Source organism: Bombina bombina, chromosome 5, assembly GCF_027579735.1.
Source record: "Bombina bombina isolate aBomBom1 chromosome 5, aBomBom1.pri, whole genome shotgun sequence".
Taxonomy (NCBI): Eukaryota; Metazoa; Chordata; class Amphibia; order Anura; family Bombinatoridae; genus Bombina; species Bombina bombina.
In genome coordinates this window covers 866571361-866592468 of record NC_069503.1, presented here as the reverse complement: position 1 = coordinate 866592468, position 21108 = coordinate 866571361, and the positions used below count along the sequence as shown (strand labels likewise).

The window sequence follows — 21108 nt, the reverse complement described above, 5'->3', positions numbered from 1 at the left end:
CTCAGTCTGAAGAGAATCTGATATTCCATCCAATTCTCCCCAAGTGTCACAACCTTTTATGCCCACACAAGCGACGCCTAGTACTTCTAGTGCGTCTAATTCCTTTACTCTGCAGGAGATGGCTGCAGTTATGTCAACTACCCTTACAGAGGTATTGTCTAAATTACCAGTGTTGCAGGGTAAACACAGTAGGTCAAGTAGTAATGTAAATACTGAATCCTCTGTTGCTTTATTAGCTATTTCCGATGTTCCCTCACAGCAGTGATGTGCAGTCACTAGAGGCAGGTGAAGCAGTGCTTCACCTCTCATATGGGCAAAAATATATTTTTTTTTTATTGGCTTTAAAAAAAAATTTTTATTTTTTTTCCCCAGCATTTTTTTTTCTCACAGCTATATGTTGTGCAATGAAGAGGCACAAGCAGGTCTGCCCACCATTACACAACATGCTGCGCCATCTACTGGATGAAAGTGGTTAAGATCATTGCATGGCCCATTAACTGCTTATTTGAGGCAGTCCTATTTGGGCTGAACCAATCCAGCGAGAGGCATTAGTAAGTGGAACATAGGGTTGGGGCTGGATGTTAAATCATATAAATCAAAACAAAAACGGAAAAAAACAAATTTCATATATTTTGTTGCTGTCCTGTGAACCTGCTAGCTTTGCTAAAATGAAAAAGAGAGTTCTGTTCTTCCCCTCTAAGTGCAGTGGAATGTGCCACTGTCACTTCCTGAATCCTTACAGAGCAGGAAAAGAGGCACAGAGAGCAGTGTTTCACATCTTATTAAAGTAAGATTTTACTGAAAGGGATTCTTTTTATAATTTAATGAATGTGGTTTAGTGTTTGTTTACTCTTTTACAGCAGGGTCGTTTTTGTATTTTGTTTACTCAAACTTTACACCCACTAACTTAGCAGCTTGCCTCTGTACTTCACACTAAATTATAGACTAATTTTCTGAACTCTCTGTAGCTTCTCTATATATCCATCTCTCTCCTTATGTGTTGTTCTCCCCCATGGTCTCTTTCTCTCTCTCTCTCTCTCTCTCTCTCTCTCTCTCTCTCTCTCTCTGTCTCTCTTCCTCCCCCTCTGACTCTCATCCCTTATGTAATGAAAGAATCTATAAGCATAACTTGCAGCATTAAAGTAAAAAGTATGTTTTAAACATATTTTAATGGGCATGGATTTCTAGATCTCATAATCAGAGCAAGCATTGTGTTATCTGGCAAGAGTTTCTGTTACAATCCTTTTAGACTAAAATCAGATGTTTACTAAGTTGACCAGTTTTCCAAGACACCATTTAAAGGGACATGAAACCCATATGAAACCCATATGCAAATTTAAATAACTTTCCAATTTACATCTATCTAATTTTCTTCATTCTTTTGATGTCCTTTGTTGAAAATCATATCTAAATATGCTCAGTAGCTGCTGATTGGTGGCTGCACATAGATACCTCATGTGATTGGCTCACCCATGTGCATTGCTATTTCTTCAACAAAGGATATCTAAAGAATGAAGGCGTATCCTGCCACTGCCTCACCAGCCTCTGACGTCACTGCACGTCACTGCCTCACAGTGCTCTGATTTGGGGATCAGGGAATTACTGTCTGAGGGTGAAATTTCTGATTCAGGGAATCTTTTGCCTCAGACAGATTCGGATGCTATGTCATTTAAATTTAAGCTGGAACACCTCTGCCTGTTGCTTAGGGAGGTTTTAGCGACTCTGGATGATTGTGACCCTATTGTGGTTCCTCCAGAGAAATTGTGTAAAATGGATAAATATTTGGAAATTCCTACTTACACTGATGTCTTTCCGGTTCCTAAGAGAATTTCAGAAATTATTAGTAAGGAATGGGATAGACCAGGTATACCGTTTCCTTTCATGTAATTAGCAAGAGTCCATGAGCTAGTGACGTATGGGATATACATTCCTACCAGGAGGGGCAAAGTTTCCCAAACCTCAAAATGCCTACAAATACACCCCTCACCACACCCACAATTCAGTTTTTACAAACTTTGCCTCCCATGGAGGTGGTGAAGTAAGTTTGTGCTAGATTCTACGTTGATATGCGCTTTGCAGCAGGCTGGAGCCCGGTTTTCCTCTCAGAGTGCAGTGAATGTCAGAGGGATGTGAAGAGAGTATTGCCTATTTGAATTCAATGGTCTTCCTCTAGGGGATCTATTTCATAGGTTCTGTTATCGGTCGTAGAGATTCATCTCTTACCTCCCTTTTCAGATAGACGATATACTCTTATATTCCATTACCTCTACTGATTCTCGTTTCAGTACTGGTTTGGCTGTCTACTATATGTAGATGAGTGTCTTGGGGTAAGTATGTCTTGTTTTTTGACACTCTAAAGCTATGGTTGGGCACTTTATATGTAAAGTTCTAAATATGTGTTTAAACTTATATTTGCCATGATTCAGAATAATCAGTATTCCTTATTACAGACGGTCGGTTTCATTATTTGGGATAATGCATACCTTTAAAAGAATTTTTTCAATTGACTTTTTTCGCGGGGGCTGAAAATTCTTCAATTTATTGAGTCATTTTTGGCGCTGACTTTATTGGCGCAAAAATGTTGTCATTTCCGGCTCCCTAATTGACGCCGGAAGTTTGTGCATGGTCGCGTCGTTTTTGACGATCAGACGTTCTTTTTGCGCCAAAATTATGGGCATCGTTTTTTTCGGCGTCACAGGATGTGGCTTCATACTTGGCGGCAAAAAATATGGGCGTTGCACTTGGCGCCAATAATGTGGGCGTCATTCTTGGCGCCAAAAAATGTGGGCGTCATTCTTGTCTCCACCTTTTTTTCACATTATTTCAGTCTCATTTTTTCATTGCTTCTGGTTGCTAGAGGCTTGTTCATTTGGCATTTTTTCCCATTCCTGAAACTGTCATTTAAGGAATTTGATATTTTTGCTTTATATGTTGTTTTTTCTATTACATATTGCAAGATGTCTCAACATGACCCTGGATCAGAATCTACTTCTGGAAAGACGCTGCCTGATGCTGGTTCTACCAAAGTTAAGTGCATCTGTTGTAAACTTTTGGTAACTGTTCCTCCGGCTGTAGTTTGTGATAACTGTCATGATAAACTTTCTAATGCAGATTGTTTCCATTGGTAATAATCCATTACCTGTTGTTGTTCCTTCAACATCTAATGTTCAGGATGTCCCTGTTAATGTAAAATAATTTGTTTCTAAATCTATTAGGAAGGCTCTGTCTGTTATTCCTCCTTCCAGTAAGCGTAAAAGGTCTTTTAAAACTTCTCATATTTCAGATGAATTTTTAAGTGACCGTCATCATTCTGACTTAAATGTTTCTGATGACGATCTATCTGGTTCAGAAGATTCTGCCTCAGATATTGACACTGATAAATCTTCATATTTATTTAATATGGAGTTTATTCGTTCTTTACTTAAAGAAGTGCTAATTGCATTAGATATGGAGGAGTCTAGTCCTCTTGATAATAAATCTACTAAGCGTTTAAATTCAGTTTTCAAACCTCATGTAGTTATTCCTGAAGTTTTTCCAGTTCCTGATGCTATTTCAGAAGTAATTTCTAGGGAATGGAATAGTCTGGGTACTTCATTTACTCCTTCTCAAAGGTTTAAGAAATTGTACCCTGTGCGATCTGATAGATTAGAGTTTTGGGATAAAATCCCTAAAGTTGATGGGGCTATTTCTACTCTTGCTAAACGTACTACTATTCCTACGGCGGATAGTACTTCCTTTAAGGATCCTTTAGACAGGAAGCTTGAATCCTTTCTAAGGAGAGCTTATTTATGTTCAGGTAATCTTCTTAGACCTGCTATTTCTTTGGCTGATGTTGCTGCAGCTTCAACTTTCTGGTTGGAGGCTTTAGCGCAACAAGTGTCGAACCATAATGCTTATAGCATTGTTAAACTTCAACATGCTAATAACTTTATTTGTGATGCCATTTTTGATATCATTAGAATTGATGTCAGATATATGTCTTTAGCTATCTTAGCTAGAAGAGCTTTATGGCTTAAATCTTGGAATGCAGATATGACTTCTAAGTCAACTTTGCTTTCTCTTTCTTTCCAAGATAATACATTATTTGGTTCACCGTTGGATTCTATTATTTCAACTGTTACGGGGGGGGGAAAGGAACCTTTTTGCCTCAGGACAAAAAATCTAAAGGTAAATACAGGGCTGCTAATTGTTTTTGTTCCTTTCGTCCGAATAAAGAACAGAAGCCTGACCCTTCCCCTAAAGGAACGGTTTCCGTTTGGAAATCTTCTCCAGTCTGGAATAAATCCAAGCCTTTTAGAAAGTCAAAACCAGCTCCTAAATCCGCATGAAGGTGCAGCCCTCATTCCAGCACAGCTGGTAGGGGGCAGGTTATGATTTTTCAAAGATATTTGGATCAATTCGATTCAGTCTTTGGATTCAGAACATTGTTTCTCAAGGATACAGAATAGGTTTCAAGATAAGACCTCCTGTGAGAAGATTTTTTCTCTCTCGCATTCCAGTAAACCCAGTGAAGGCTCAGGCATTTCTGAAATGTGTTTCAGATCTAGAGTTGGCTGGGGTAATTGTGCCAGTTCCAGTTCTGGAACAGGGGCTGGGGTTTTACTCAAATCTCTTCATTGTACCAAAGAAGGAGAATTCCTTCAGACCAGTTCTGGATCTAAAAATATTGAATCGTTATGTGAGAATACCAACATTCAAAATGGTGACTATAAGGACTATTCTGCCTTTTGTTCAGCAAGGGCATAATATGTCCACAATAGATTTACAGGATGCATATCTTCATATTCCAATTCATCCAGATCACTTTCAGTTTCTGAGATTCTCTTTTCTAGACAAGCATTACCAGTTTGTTGCCCTTCCGTGTGGCCTAGCAACAGCTCCAAGGATCTTTTCAAAGGTTCTCGGTGCCCTTCTCTCTGTAATCAGAGAACAGGGTATTGCGGTATTTCCTTATTTGGACGATATCTTGGTACTTGCTCAGTCTTTACATTCTGCAGAATCTCATATGAATCAACTTGTGTTGTTTCTTCAAAAACATGGAGGTTCAATTTACCAAAGAGTTCTTTGATTCCTCAGACAAAGGTAACCTTTTTGGGCTTTCAAATAGATTCAGTGTCCATGACTTTGTCTTTAACAGAAAAGAGACGTCTGAAGTTGGTTTCAGCTTGTCGAACCCTTAAGTCTCAATCATTCCCTTCTGTAGCTTTTTGCATGGAAATTCTAGGTCTCATGACTGCTGCATCGGACGCAATCCCCTTTGCTCATTTTCACATGAGACCTCTTCAGCTTTGTGTATGCTGAACCAGTGGTGCAGGGATTATACAAGGATATCACAAATAATATCCTTAAATCCCAATTTTCGATCTTCTCTGACTTGGTGGTTGGATCGCCATCGTTTAATTCAAGGGGCCTCTTTTGTTCGTCCAACCTGGACTGTGATCTCAACAGATGCGAGTCTTTCAGGTTGGGGAGCTGTATGGGGATCTCTGACAGCACAGGGGGTTTGGGAATCTCAGGAGGCGAGATTACCAATCAACATTTTGGAACTCAGTGTGATTTTTCAGAGCTATCAGGTAATCGGGTAATCTCAACAAGTAACAACTTGAACTTTAAAATTAATGACATAAGATGTACGGACAACAATGTCATATACATATTACAATGTTCGTGCAAATTACAATACCTGGGACAAACGAGCAGAAGTCTCAGAGAGCGAATTAGAGAACACATTTGGTGCATAGAACAGGGTAAGGACAACACAAGACTGTATGTACACTTCAAGGAACATCATAATAGCAATCCAAAGGAACTAAAATATTGGGGCATTAAATTAGTAAGAGAAGACAATAGAGGAGGGAACATGGAGAAAAAGTTACTCCATAAAGAAGCTGAAATTATCTTTAGAATGGGGACCTTATTCCCTAAGGGATTAAATAGTGAATTGGACCTTAATTCTATAATATAGACTTCCAATATAGTCAATGTTTACATGTATGTAATGGAATATGCTATACGAATACAACCCTCTATAAGCAAGTTACAAAAACATAATATTAATATCAAGGTGAACAATCTATTCAAATTTAGTAGTAGATGTAGTGACCATATGTGGCAACAATATAAAAACAAGAGCCATCTACTATAGGTGACCACAGATGTTAATAAACCAATATACATTTCCAATAAATGTTTTTTTCAACATACAAATATTTCTAACTATTAAAGATTTGTTTATTATAAGCACTTCTATCAGTATTTCTGTAACTCTGGATAAATAACACTTATGTATGAGATAGTAAAATACCCCACTACACATGTATAATGAAAATACAGAATTGTATAAGTATACTCCATATATAATATATATTTGATATAGAATCCCAGAGATTAGTTAACTAAACATTCACATATTCGCACACACTTTATAAATTAATTGCACAGATTTTTCGGAATATATGTATTTTAATTACATATCTCCATAGCAAGTTTCCATATATCAAGTTGAACAAAGCACAAAAAAAGAATGTAGATTATCTGTAAATATGAACTCGAAATATATGAACTAACTATTACTGTTTATGTGATGTCTCATATGGCGAAAATAAATCTGAGGATTTGAATAATAAATATAATTGTTTTAAGAAAACGTTTCACAAAGGACAGCATAAGAACTAAGATCACAGAAAACTCTAAATGAATTCACAAGAAACAAACACTAAGGGTTAAGCTGAAGAGATGGAACATGGGAGATTCAGATAAAAAGGCAACAGGTGGTTTAATCAGGTATCTTGAGAAAGGCAGAACGCCGAAACGCGTAGAAACCTGATCACTTGCATTAAGAAGTGAGCCAAAACAACTCGGCTCCAGAGGAGAACTTTGTCAGCTGTGACAACAGCGAGGAGACCGGTGAAAATAAAGACAGAGTCTGGGTTATATACTCACAAAGACAGAAGCAAGTTGTGACCGGAGCTCACGAAACTACCATCAAGGCCCGTTACTGGGCAAGCGGCAAATTCAAGGAGACAATTACCAACACCGCTGGTAAACGGAGGCTAAGGGACTTAGTACTCCACCGGCTTTTTCTGTATAGCAGAAGGAAGACGTCAACAGTGCACTGTTTGAAGGAAGGAATCCCCACACCCAGCAAGAGACCGTATGTAACCTACCTCTGGTTAAATAACAAACGCTGAAATCTAAGAACTAACACTACAGCTACATATTAGCCACGTTTTGCCACATTTGTTTCAATATATATTTGCTTCAATAAATTTTTTGACGGAAGGATAGCCACCCCATGTTTGCCAGAACATGAAGCAATAAGGAACTGTGTAATATTTGCTTAACCCTTGAATACCTGTGAAGTGTGTATGTGTGTGTGTGTGTATATATGTGTGTGTGTGTGTATATATATATATATATATATATATATATATATATATATATATATATATATATATATATATATATATATATATATATATATATATATATATATAGATTTAACGGATACCAGACACATGGTTCATATATTCATTTATGCATTTACATATGTTTTTTGCTAGTCATACGCTTAGAGGTATGAGTCCCCTCTGTTTATTTTGGTTTTATCTTCTAAGTATACCTGCTTGTTTATATTATCTCAATCTGAGTTTTTATTGTTTTTTGTTTATGAAACAACACCGGTGTTTTTACTATTGCACTATTGTATCATATCAAATGTTTTAAATTGTCAACAGATCACTACATGTGAATGGATCGTCATTTTTGATCTCGCATACATACAAGAATCTTTTATCCAATAAATATATATCTATTTGTATTATAGAACTTGAATCTGGAAGCTTTATTGTCCTGGAGAGACACCACTTATCTTTTAATTTAAACACAGCCTATGTATGGTGAGAACATTATCAGACACACAGGGAACTTGATATACATTTACACCATTATTAGTCAGAACAGCATTAACTTGCGCCACCTATTTTGTTGATCTAATTATACACAAAACCGTTGGGATAAGTTTTTTAAGGTGAGCATAGTTCTGCCCGACTGAATAGGCAATCGCAATCGTATATTGTTTTAACCTTTTGATTTTCAGAGCTCTCCAGTTCTGGCCTCTTCTGAAGAGAGAATCGTTTATTTGTTTTCAGACGGACAATGTCACAACCGTGGCGTATGTCAATCATCAAGGTGGGACTCACAGTCCTCAAGCTATGAAAGAAGTATCTCGGATACTTGTATGGGCGGAATCCAGCTCCTGTCTAATTTCTGCAGTTCAAATCCCAGGTGTAGACAATTTTGAAGCGGATTATCTCAGTCGCCAGACGTTGCATCCGGGCGAATGGTCTCTTCACCCAGAGGTATTTCTTCAGATTGTTCAGATCTGGGGACTTCCAGAAATAGATCTGATGGCCTCTCATCTAAACAAGAAACTTCCCAGGTATCTGTCCAGATCCAGGGAACCTCAGGCGGAAGCAGTGGACGCGTTGTCGCTTCCTTGGAATTATCATCCTGCCTATATCTTTCCGCCTCTAGTTTTTCTTCCAAGAGTGATTTCCAAAATTCTAATGGAACGTTTGTTTGTTCTGCTGGTGGCTCCAGCATGGCCTCACAGGTTTTGGTATGCGGATCTCATTCGGATGGCCAGTTGCCAACCTTGGACACTTCCGTTAAGACCAGACCTTCTATCTCAAGGCCCATTTTTCCATCAGGATCTCAAATCATTAAATTTGAAGGTATGGAAATTGAACGCTTGATTCTTAGTCATAGGGGTTTCTCTGACTCCGTTATTAATACTATGTTACAGGCTCGTAAATCTGTGTCTAGGAAGATTTATTATAGAGTCTGGAAGACTTACATTTCTTGGTGTTCTTCTCATAAATTTTCCTGACATTCTTTTAGAATTCCTAGAATTTTACAGTTTCTTCAGGATGGTTTGGATAAAGGTTTATCTGCAAGTTCTTTGAAAGGACAAATCTCTGCTTTGCTAATCTACCTGATATGCATTGCTTTGGTTCGTATCAAGCCTGTCATTAAGTCGGTCTCTCCTCCTTGGAGTCTTAATTTGGTTCTGAGGGCTTTACAGGCTCCTCCGTTTGAACCTATGCATTCTCTGGATATTAAATTACTTTCTTGGAAAGTTTTTTTGTTCCTTTTGGCCATCTCTTCTGCTAGAAGAGTTTGAGTTATCTGCTCTTTCTTGTGAGTCTCCTTTTCTGATTTTTCATCAGGATAAGGCGGTGTTGCGGACTTCATTTCAATTTTTACCTAAGGTTGTGAATTCTAACAACATTAGTAGAGAAATTGTTGTTCCTTCATTGTGCCCTGATCCTATAAATTCAAAGGAGAGATCTTTATATTCTTTGGATGTAGTAAGAGCTTTGAAATATGTTGAAGCTACTAAAGATTTTAGAAAGACTTCTAGTCTATTTGTTATCTTTTCTGGTTCCAGGAAAGGTCAGAAAGCTTCTGCCATTTCTTTGGCGTCTTGGTTAAAGTCTTTGATTCATCATGCTTATGTGGAGTCGGGTAAGTCCCCGCCTCAAAGGATTATGGCTCATTCTACTAGGTCAGTTTCTACTTCCTGGGCTTTTAAGAATGAAGCTTCCGTTGATCAGATTTGCAAAGCAGCAACTTGGTCTTCTTTGCATACTTTTACTAAATTCTACCAGTTTTCTCTTCTTCTGAAGCAGTTTTTGGTAGAAAAGTACTTCAGGCAGCTGTTTCAGTTTGATTCTTCTGCTTATGGTTTCAGTTTTTTTCATTATTTAGATTAAAACATTTGATTTGGGTTGTGGATTTTTTCAGCGGAATTGGCTGTCTTTATTTTATCCCTCCCTCTAGTGACTCTTGCGTGGAAGTTCCACATCTTGGGTATCTGCTATCCCATACGTCACTAGCTCATGGACTCTTGCCAATTACATGAAAGTAAACATAATTTATGTAAGAACTTACCTGATAAATTCATTTCTTTCATATTAGCAAGAGTGCATGAGATCCACCCTTTTTGTGGTGGTTATGATTTTTTTGTATAAAGCACAATTATTCCAATTCCTTATTTTTGATGCTTTCGCTCCTTTCTTATCACCCCACTTCTTGGCTATTCGTTAAACTGAATTGTGGGTGTGGTGAGGGGTGTATATGTAGGCATTTTGAGGTTTGGGAAACTTTGCCCCTCCTGGTAGGAATGTATATCCCATTTGTCACTAGCTCATGGACTCTTGCTAATATAATTTATGTAAGAACTTACCTGATAAATTAATTTCTTTCATGCTTTCTCCCTCTCCTAATTTTAAGAAAATGTTTCCTATATCTGATACCATTCGGGACTCATGGCAAACGGTCCCTACGGTAGAGGGAGTTATATCTTCCCGAGCTAAGCATACTACTATACCCATTGAGGATAGTTGTGCTTTCAAGGATCCTATGAATAAGAAATTAGAGGGTCTACTAAAGAAATGATTTGTTAATCAGGGATTTCTTTTACAACCTATGGCTTGCATTGTTCCAGTAACTACTGCAGCAGCTTTTTGTTTTTAGGCTCTAGAAGAGTCTTAAGGTTGAGACTCCATTAGATGACATTCTAGATAGAATTAAGGCTCTTAAGCTAGCTAATTCTTTTATTACTGATGCCGCTTTTCAAATTGCTAAATTAGCGGCAAAAAATGCAGGATTTGCTATTTTAACACGTAGAGCATTGTGGCTCAAATCTTGGTCTGCTGATGTGTCATCAAAACATAAGCTTTTAGCTATTCCCTTTAAAGGCAAGACCCTTTTTGGGCCAGAATTGAAGGAGATCATTTCTGATATTACAGGAGGTAAGGGCCGGCCATGCCCTACCTCAGGATAGGTCGGTTAAAATGAGGGGTAAACAGAATAATTTTCGTTTCTTTCGGAACTTTAAAGGAGGACCCCCCGCTTCTTCTTCCACAAAGCAGCATGAAGGGGTGGCCCCCGATCTGGGACCGGATCTAGTAGGGGGCAGACTTTCTTTCTTTGCTTGGGCAAGAGATGTTCAGGATTCCTGGGCACTAGAAATAGTGACCCACGGTTATCAATTGGAATTCAAGGATTTTCTCCCATGAGGGAGATTTCATCTTTCAAAATGATCTGCAAACCAGATAAAGAGAGGCGTTCTTACACTGTGTAAAAGACCTTTTTACTATCTGAGTAATCTGTCCTGTTCCACAATAGGGACAGGGGTTTTATTCAAACCTATTTGTGGTCCCCAAAAAAGAGGGAACGTTCAGACCCATTTGGACCTCAAGTGTCTAAACAAATTTCTAAGAGTTCCATCATTCAAGATGGAGACAATTCAAACGATTTTGCCAATGATCCAGGAGGGTCATTATGACTACCATGGATTTGAAGGATGCTTACCTTCATATTCCAATCCACAAAGATCATTGGTTTCTAAGGTTTGCCTTCTTGAACAAACATTATCCGTTCGTGGCTCTTCCTTTCGGGTTGGCCACGGTACCCAGAATCTTCACAAAGGTTCTAGGGTCTCTTTTGGCAGTTATCAGACTGCAAGGGATAGCGGTGGCGCCTTATCTGGACGATATTCTGATTCAGGCATCATCATATCATCTGACAATCTCAGTGTCTTTTCTGAGAACTCACGGCTGGAAGGTGAACATAGACGAGTTCACTTGTTCCACAGACCAGGGTTCCTTTCTTGGGAACTCTGAGACTTGGTAGCCATGAAAGTATTTCTGACGGAGGCCAGAAAATCAAAGATTTTGAATGCTTGCTGAGCACTTCTGTCCATTCCTCGGCCATCAGTGGCTCAGTGTATGGAGGTAATCGGATTAATGGTAGCAGCAATGGACATCGTTCCGTTTGCTCGCTTTCATCTAAGACCACTGCAACTGTACATGCTCAGTCAGTGGAATGGGGATTATGCGGATTTATCTCCTAAAAATAAATCTGCATCAAGAGACCAGAAACTCTTCTTTGGTGGTTGTTGCCAGATCATCTGTCCCAGGGGACTTGTTTCCACAGACTCTCGTGGGTGATAGTGACAACAGATGCCAGCCTTCTAGGCTGGGATGCAGTTTGGAACTCCCTGAAGGCTCAGGGTGTTTGGACTCAGGTGGAGTCTCTACTTCCAATCAATATTCTAGAACTGAGAGCAATATTCAATGCGCTTCAGGCCTGGCCTCAGTTGGCTTCGGCCAAATTCATCAGATTCCAGTCGGACAACATAACCACTGTGGCATATGTTAATCATCAGGGGGGAACAAGGAGTTCCTTAGTGATGATAGAAGCATCCAAGATAATCATTTGGACAGAGGCCCGCTCTTGTCATCGGTCAGCGATCTACATCCCAGGGGTAGAGAACTGGGAAGCAGATTTTCTAAGTCGACAGACTTTTCATCCGGAGGAGTGGGAACTTCACCCGGAGGTATTTGCCTCATTGATTCTCAGATGGGGCAGACCGGAATTGGATTTGATGGCATCTCGTCAGAATGCCAAGCTTCCAAGATACGGATCCCGGTCAAGGGATCCTCAGGCCGAACTTATAGATGCCTTGGCAGTACCTTGGTTGTTCAGCCTAGCTCATGTGTTTCCGCCGTTTCCTCTACTCCCACGCGTGATTGCTCGAATCAAACAGGAGAGAGCTTCAGTGATCCTGATTGTGCCTGCGTGGCCACGCAGGACTTGGTATGTGGATCTAGTGGACATGTCCTCTCTGCCACCATGGAAACTTCAGTCGAGACAGGACCTTCTCTTTCAAGGTCCTTTCCAACATCCAAATCTAATTTCTCTACAACTGACTGCGTGGTGATTGAACGCTTGATTTTATCGAAGCGAGGATTCTGATTCAGTTATCAATACTTTGATACAGGCTAGAAAGCCTGTCACTAGAAAGATCTAGCATAAGATATGGCATAAATATCTTTATTGGTGTGAATCCAAGGGTTACTCATGGAGTAAAGTTAGGATTCCTAGGGTTATCAGCAAGTTCCTTAAAGGGACAAATTCTGTTTCACAAACGTTTGGCAAATGTATCAGATGTTCAATCTTTTTGTCAGGCTCTATCTAGAATTAAGCCTGTATTTAGACCTATTACTCCTCCCTGGAGTTTGAATTTAGTTTGAGTTCTGCAAGGGGTTCCGTTTAAACCTATGCATTCCATAGATATTAAACTATCTTGGAAAGTTCTGTTTTTGGTTGCTATTTCTTCTGCTCGAAGAGTTTCTGAGCTTTCAGCATTACAGTGTGATTCACCTTATCTCATATTTCATTCTGATAAGGTGGTTTTACGTACCAAACCTGGGTTCCTTCCTAAGGTTGTTTCAAATGATATTAATCAGGAAATTGTTGTTCGTTCCTTGTGTCCTAATTTTTCTAAGAAGGAGCGTCTGTTACATAACTTGGACGTGGTCCATGCCTTAAAGCTTTACTTACAGGCAACTAAGGATTTCTGTCAATCATCTTCATTATTCATTGTTTATTCTGGAACGTTTAGGGGTCAGAAAGCTACGGCTACCTCTTTCTTTCTTTTTGGCTGAGAAGTATCATCCGTTTGGCATGAGACTGCTGGACAGCAGCCTCCTGAAAGAATTACGGCTCATTCTACTAGGGCTGTGGCTTCCACATGGGCTTTTAAAAACGATGCATCTGTGGAACAGATTTGTAAGGCTGCGACTTGGTTGTCCCTTCACACTTTTTCCAAATTTTACAAATTTGATATTTTGCTTCTTCTGAGGCTATCTTTCGAAGAAAGGTTCTTCAAGCAGTGGTGCCTTCCGTTTAGGTTCCTGTCTTGTCCCTCCCTTTCATCCATGTCCTATTGCTTTGGTATTGGTTTCCCACAAGTAAGGATGAAATCTGTGGACTCGTCATATCTTTGTAAAAGAGAACTAAATTTATGCTTACCTGATAAATTACTTTCTTTTATGATATGACGAGTCCACGGCCCTCCCTGTTTTTTTAAGACAGGTTTATTTTTTGAAAACTTCAGTCATTTCTGCACCTTTTTAGCCTTTCCTTTTCTCTTCCTATAACTTTCGGCCAAATGACAGGGTGGAGGGGAAGGGGAGGGGCTCTATATACAGCTCTGTTGTGGTGCTCTTTGCCACTTCCTGTTAGCAGGAGGTTAATATCCCACAAGTAAGGATGAAATCCGTGGACTCGTCATATCGTAAAAGAAAGTAATTTATCAGGTAAGCATAAATTTAGTTTTTGGAGTAGATTGCCCCTTTAAAAAAAAAAAAAATTTATGTTCACACATGGCTATTACAAAAGAAATGGAGTTTATTTTTTGAAACAAAAATTGCATCAGAAGTCAAAGAAAAAAAACCTGTTTATGAACTAGGTTCAACTAAAAAGGTTGCATTTGTGAGGGTAAACAAGCTGTACAACTTATAGGAATAAGCATTTTTATGGGGTAATGCTTTTAATTATGCACACTAGAAACAATTAACCTAGGTAGTTATGGGCTCCTGCACAGATTAAGCAATGGAGATTAAACATTAGAGGCTTTACAATGGATACATATACCAAGACTGCAAAATACTTCAAATGCTACGAACAAAACTAGTTTTACATTATTTTATAACTTCCAATGTGCAGTGATTAATATGTAATGCTAAACACTGTCGTTTTCCGGTTAATATATCATTTATTGCACATTGTAAGTGTTGGTATATACCAGGTTACAAAATTATTTATTATCTTAGCAGTTGCCAACCAATAAAATGTATATACGAAACAATTAAAAATATTTAATATAAGGCTATACAGTTGTTAGTTTAATCTATTACAAATTTGAAATTTCCCAGATATATCTATATGTATCTATATACAGTCTGAGTATCAAGGAAACATTTGAAAATTACACAATTCATTTTACATAAAGCTAATTTCCCCTTTTTAAAATCAAGATTTGCATTTCCTGTTTGTCTGGGGGGAGTTGTGTATTCAACTCAGCATAGGGTAATTAACTTTCATATACTTGTGCTTCAAAGGATTGGCTCTAGACCGAGCTACTATTTCCTGCATGGGGTCATCATCTATCTGGACTTTTTTTAGGGCAATTATTTAAGTCATAGATTTTTTTTTATCTGAGCCAAGGTATTGAACACAGACTCTTTGTAGATTGGGATAAATGTTTGCAATGCGCCCTTGACAAATGAGAAAGGGGGGTTGTGTTTCACAAATAAATGCATTATTTATGTATGTTCACTTAACACTCACAGATATCCTGACATAAGATTTGTATGTAAATATTTTTTTATCTGAACACGCTGATGCTCTTACCCTAACAGTATGATCAATATAGGACACCAATGGAAAACATTGGCTTGCAAGATTCACTGCTTTCAAGATTCGATTTACTTTTTATTGTTCTTGACCAAATGGATGCAGACCATGACAGAGAAATATCTGATCACGTTCTGAGAATGCACAGATATAGGACTCCTGGAGAACAAGATGGATATGGTAAACAATTCTTCATATTTTATGGCTTAAAGGGATAGTCTAGTCAAAATTAAACTTTCATGATTCAGAGCATGCAAATTTAAGCAACTTTCTAATTTACTCCCATTATCAATTTTTCTTCGTTCTCTTTGTACCTTTATTTAAAAAAGCAGGACAGTTGAACTTAGGTGCTGGCCCATTTTTTTGGTTTAACACCTGAGTAGTTCTTGCTGATTGGATGGCTACATTTAGACACCAATCAGCATGCACTACCCAGGTGCTGAACCAAAAATGGGCTGGCTTGTAAGCTTACATTTTAGCTTTTTAAAATAAATAAGAGAATAGAGAAAATGTGATACAAGGAGTAAATTAGAAAGTTGCTTAATTGCAGGTTCTATCTGAATGATAGTTTTTTATTTTGACTGTTCTATCCCTTTAAAGGGACAGTCTAGTGAAAATTAAACTCATGTTTTAGAAAGGGCATGTCATTTTTAAACAACTTTCCCATTTACTTTTATCGCATTTGCTTTGCTCTTTTGGTATTCTTAGCATATGAGCTACCTAGGTTTAACTTGCAACTAATTTCTAACCCCTTGAAGGCCACGGCCACCTTATCTGAAAGGATTTGACAGTTTGTTTACAGCTAGAGGTTGTTAGTTCATGTGTGCCATATTGTTAACATTGTGCTCACGCCAGTGGAGTTACTTATGAGAGGGCACCGATTGGCTAAAATGCATCTGTCAAAAGAACTGAAATAAGGGGGCAGTCTGCAGAGACTTAGATGCAAAGTAATCAGAGGTAAAAAGTATATTAATATAACCGTGTTGGTTATGTAAAACTTGGGGAATGTGTAATAAAGGGATTAGCCATTTTTTTTATTTTTTTTATTTTTTTTTATTTTAAAACAATGATAAAAAATTCAGGAGTAGATGGTCTCTAAGTAGGGTTTTTATATCAAGCTAAAGTCAGTTCCTTGTATAGTTTACTTTTTAGATTTACTAGTCCTGCAAATAAACCATATATTATGGTTTTCCAACCAAGAAACAAATAAGTTCAGCTACTGAATATAATGGAAAATAACTAAATGTATCTAGAAATGATCTTTTATTATGTTTTTTTAATGGAGTGTATGAAGAACATTGATTAAGTATTTATTTCTGAAGTGTTTTTTTTCTTTTTACAGCAATGCCCCTTGGATGCAATGTTGAGATTTTTGCCACAGATGATCCAAATGCTACAGATGTGACTGATCAAGAGTTGCAGATTTATGAGAAACATGACAATCTCCTCCATGGCCCACGCAAAACGTCTGTTGTATATTCCCTCTGCTAAAACTGAATATAATTTTTTTTTTTTTTTTTTTAAACTACAAAACAAGTTTTGTATATGTAACCTGTACTAGAAAGTGGCTATTTCAGTACCATGTTCTACAGTGTAGCAAATTTTGGTTTAAATAACAGCTAGCGTTGTATAGCTAAACTGATTCTTCACAGCAATGTTTTTATTAGAGCCGGTAGGTAAAAATAGTTAAACAGAATTTTATGCTTAAAACTAGAAAGCTTGCCTATATTGTAACTTATTTATTTTTTATTTTTAAAAAAGCAAGTCAAAAATTGTCAGCATGCAGTTTATTCGGAAGTACATTCATGTTGCAAAGTTGATAAAGCCGGTTTTGACCTTCGAGGCGGCTGACTTTATAGCACAGGAGTATGCAAAGATTCGGAGCCATGATCAGATGAATGACAGTGCTAGGGTAGGTTGATTTAAGTATATACATTTTAATTTTATTTTTATTTTTTTTCAACAGTTTGTGCGATTAAAATAAAGTCCAAAAAAAACTTTCACGATTCCGATAGGGCATGTAATTTTAAACGACTTTCCAATTTTCTTTTAGCACCAATTTTGCTTTGTTCTCTTGGTGGTATTAGTTGAAAGCTAAATCTAGGAGGTTCATTTGCTAATTTCTTAGACCTTGAAGGCCGCCTCTAATCTGGTTTTTCACCACTAGAGGGCATTCATGTATTTTTATATAGAAAACATATTAATTGGGTAATTAAGGGATTATCTAGCTTTTAAAACACAAATTCTGGTGTTGACTGTCCCTTTAATTTTTTTTTTTTAATAGCTTCAGTTTGTGGTTACATTTTTTTAATTTTAGCACATTTTGTTTTATGTGGAAGAAATTTCACAAAAATGTATTTACTGGGAAGCCAATTAAGTGAAATTACTATTAAGAACTGTACCCTTAAATGTTTAAATTATTAAATAAATTTGGTCATTTGAAAATACTTTTTTTTTCTAGTCTATTTTTCAAAAAGAAGTATTGAAGTAAATTACTGTGAATGGCTTTAAAAGCTTTTTCATACGGTGTATTCAGTCTTCCTTGCTTAAAGGGACAGTTTAGTCCAGAATTTGTTATTTATAAAGAGAATTCCTTTTATTACCCATTCACCAGTTTTGCATAACCAACACTGTTAAATTAATACACGTTTTTACCTCTGATTACCTTATATCTAAACCTCTGCAGAATGCCCCCTTATCTCCGTTCTTTTGACTGACTTGCATTTTAGCCAATCGGTGCCCTCTCATAAGTAACTCCAATGGCGTGAGCACAATGTTATCTACATGGCACACATTAAAGGGACAGTCTGTAGTCCAAAATAAACTTTTATGATTCAGATAGGGTATGCAAATTTAAAGGGACAGTAAACACCACTAACATCACTATCTTATGTAAAAATCCATAACTATTCAATCATTATTCACATACCCCCAATAGTGAACAGCAGCAATAAATATCCCTAATGTAATCGATGTCTACAAAATGGCCCCCAAACTCCTCCTCCCTCTACCTTCCTTCCTCTACCTTCCTTCTCAACATTCAATATTTAGTATATCATATAGAGGCTTTCAACTATGTCACCACGCAGTGCACATGACATAGTAATGCTACTCGCACGGCCTTGCGCAACGCAATATGTTCCCCTCTCTTCATTGTTGGATAGATGTTTGCGTTTCCCTGTCTTCATTTCCCATAGACGTTGCACAGGCGCAAATTCTATAAGATCACACAAGCGCAACAGTCAGTGAACGGACAGAATAACTTATTTGCTTGTCTCTTACTAGAGGGGAATATTGAATCAATGTAAAAATGTATATCCTTAGGGGCTGAGTTTGGGGGCCATTTTTAACAGTCTGGATGTACTGTTTAAAGACGGAATGCAACACAATGCAATGTGCAGTAGAATATTTGACAGGTTGCAGATGTATCAGGATTAAATCTTTTAATTGAGGTAAGTATATTAGTGTTGACTGTCCCTTTAAACAACTTTCCAATTTACTTTTAACACCAATTGTGCTTTGTTCTCTTGGTATTCTTAGTTGAAAGCTAAACATAGCTAGGCTCATATGCTAATTTCTTAGACCTTGAAGGCTGCCTCTTATCTAAATGCATTTTGACAGTTTTTGCAACTAGAGGGCGTTAGTTCATGTGTGCCATATAGATAACATTGTGCTCACGCCCGTGGAGTTTCCTAAGTCAGCACTGATTGGCTAAAATGCAAGTCTGTCAAAAGAACTAAAATAAGGGGGCAGTCTACAGAGGCTTAGTTACAAGGTAATCAAAGAGGTAAAAAGTGTATTAATATAACTGTTGATTATGCAAAAAAAGGGAATGGGTAATAAAGGGATTATCTTAAACAAATAAAAATTCTGGTGTAGACTGTCCCTTTAAATAACTTCATCTAGCTGTGAAAAACTGTCTAAGGCTGCCCCTTATCTCAGTGCATTTAAGGGCTTCTAAAATCATATGAGCCTTCCTAGGTATAGCTTTGGATAATTGGAAAGTTGTATAAAATTGCATGCCCTATCAGAATCATGAGTTTTTAACTTTGATTAGACTGTACATTTTTAAGTTATAATATTTGATATTTTTAAATTCTTTTTATAGACAATGCCAGTTACTGCTCGAGCTCTGGAGACCATGATCAGGTTGGCAACAGCTCACGCTAAAGTCCGTATGAGCAAAACTATCGACATTCAAGATGCTGAAACAGCACTTGAGTTAGTTCAGTTTGCTTATTTTAAGAAGGTATGTGCCTCTGTATTGGGACTTAAACTGACTTCAAACTGGAATATTTGTAGAGTGCATAGTTAAACAATGTTTGGTTTTAAGTGATTTTTTTTTATTTTTTTTTATTCCCATTTGAAAGTATTAATGTAAGACTAATATCTATAAATTAGAAAATGCTTCTTTGAAGCAAATAACTAGCAGGTCCAGACTGGGGATTAAAATAGTCTTGGAATTGAATGTTGTATTTTAACAGAGTTCTGATTTGTAACCAATGTAACACAAACCAATGCCAGCTTTACACTTTAAAGCTGGCATTGGTGGCATATGCCAGCTTTAGACTATATGCCCCAGAAAAGACACACAGCCTACTGCAAGCACATTACTGGAATGTGTCTGCTTTATGCTGTTCCCCACCACATATAGGGATGGACCATGACCCCTCCCAGGCAACCCCCTGTAACAATTCCTAGTACTCCAGGCAGTCCAACTCCACAGAATATTGTGAAAACCTATATATAAAGTACATTGACTAATGTGCACTGTGTACCGACAGTTCTGACTAACTTAGAAATCTGAATTAAATAAGCAAGCAACTTTTTTTTCTTTCCTAAGATATGGTGAGTCCATGGAATCCTCTTCAATTATTGTTGGGTATATCACTCCTGGCCAGCAGGAGGAGGCAAAGAGCACCACAGCAAAGCTGTTAAGTGTCACTTCCCTTTCCATAACCCCCCAGTCATTCTTTTTGCCTGCGGTACAAGGAAGAGAAGATTTTGATGTCTGAATTTATTTCACTTCAATCAAGATATTATTATTGTGAAAGCAGAGTAGGGTTGCTTTGATCTTTCCTCTCAAGATGGGGTCTAGTCTTGCTCCACGTTGGTCTCTTCAGTAGGGCAGTGGTGACTTTAAAGCAGTTAGGAACTTGTGAGGAGCTTGAAAAAGACTATTTGAAACGTGTTGCTTCTGTTGTTGGTGGATGCATGCCACCGTAGTCTGAACATTCAGACACACGAGACTCCATTACCGGCTCTTAAAAGCGGAAGCTGAACAGCTGAACGAGTCCGATTCCAAACAGGGTCGGCTACAGAACAAATGAAATGGGGGGGCATTTTTTTTTCCACGAGGGGGCACGCATTTAAAAAGCATGTATGAGTCAAAATAAGAGCAGACCTACTGTGGCAGTCCAGGGGTTACATTTATCAGATCTCTGGCTGTGCAGGAGTTAGATTTGTTTATATTTCTTGAAGTGCAGTGGTTACATGTGTCATATCTCAAGGAGTATAGGGGTTACATTTATAAGATGTCTGGCAGTGCCGCAGCAGTTACATTTACCAGATTTATGGCAGTGCAGGAGTTACATTTGTCATTTCTCAGGAATGTCTCCCACATATGACACAGCCAGTGGACACTGTTTGCATGTGTAGCTCTACCAATGACCCTACTAATGATCAAATAAGCTTTTACGTGACAATAAGTTTGAGTGCCAAGCAGTACATTACTTGTACAGATATTATTAATGATATTTACCAGCACACACACAGTATATACAGTATGTATATACACACAAATTATATATATATATATATATATATATATATATATAT

At 37.8% G+C, this 21108-nt stretch overlaps 1 protein-coding gene across 1 annotated transcript in view; it reads left to right on the top strand.

The window, feature by feature from the left end:
* The window catches only part of LOC128660911 (maternal DNA replication licensing factor mcm3), a 130169-nt gene that overhangs the window by 70899 nt on the left and 38162 nt on the right, over positions 1 to 21108 (top strand). Inside the window, exons 10-13 of the mRNA XM_053715003.1 lie at positions 15276 to 15450; positions 16613 to 16736; positions 17032 to 17182; positions 19379 to 19519. Coding sequence (XP_053570978.1) covers positions 15276 to 15450; positions 16613 to 16736; positions 17032 to 17182; positions 19379 to 19519 — 591 coding nt within the window. The remainder of the gene's footprint in view (positions 1 to 15275; positions 15451 to 16612; positions 16737 to 17031; positions 17183 to 19378; positions 19520 to 21108) is intronic.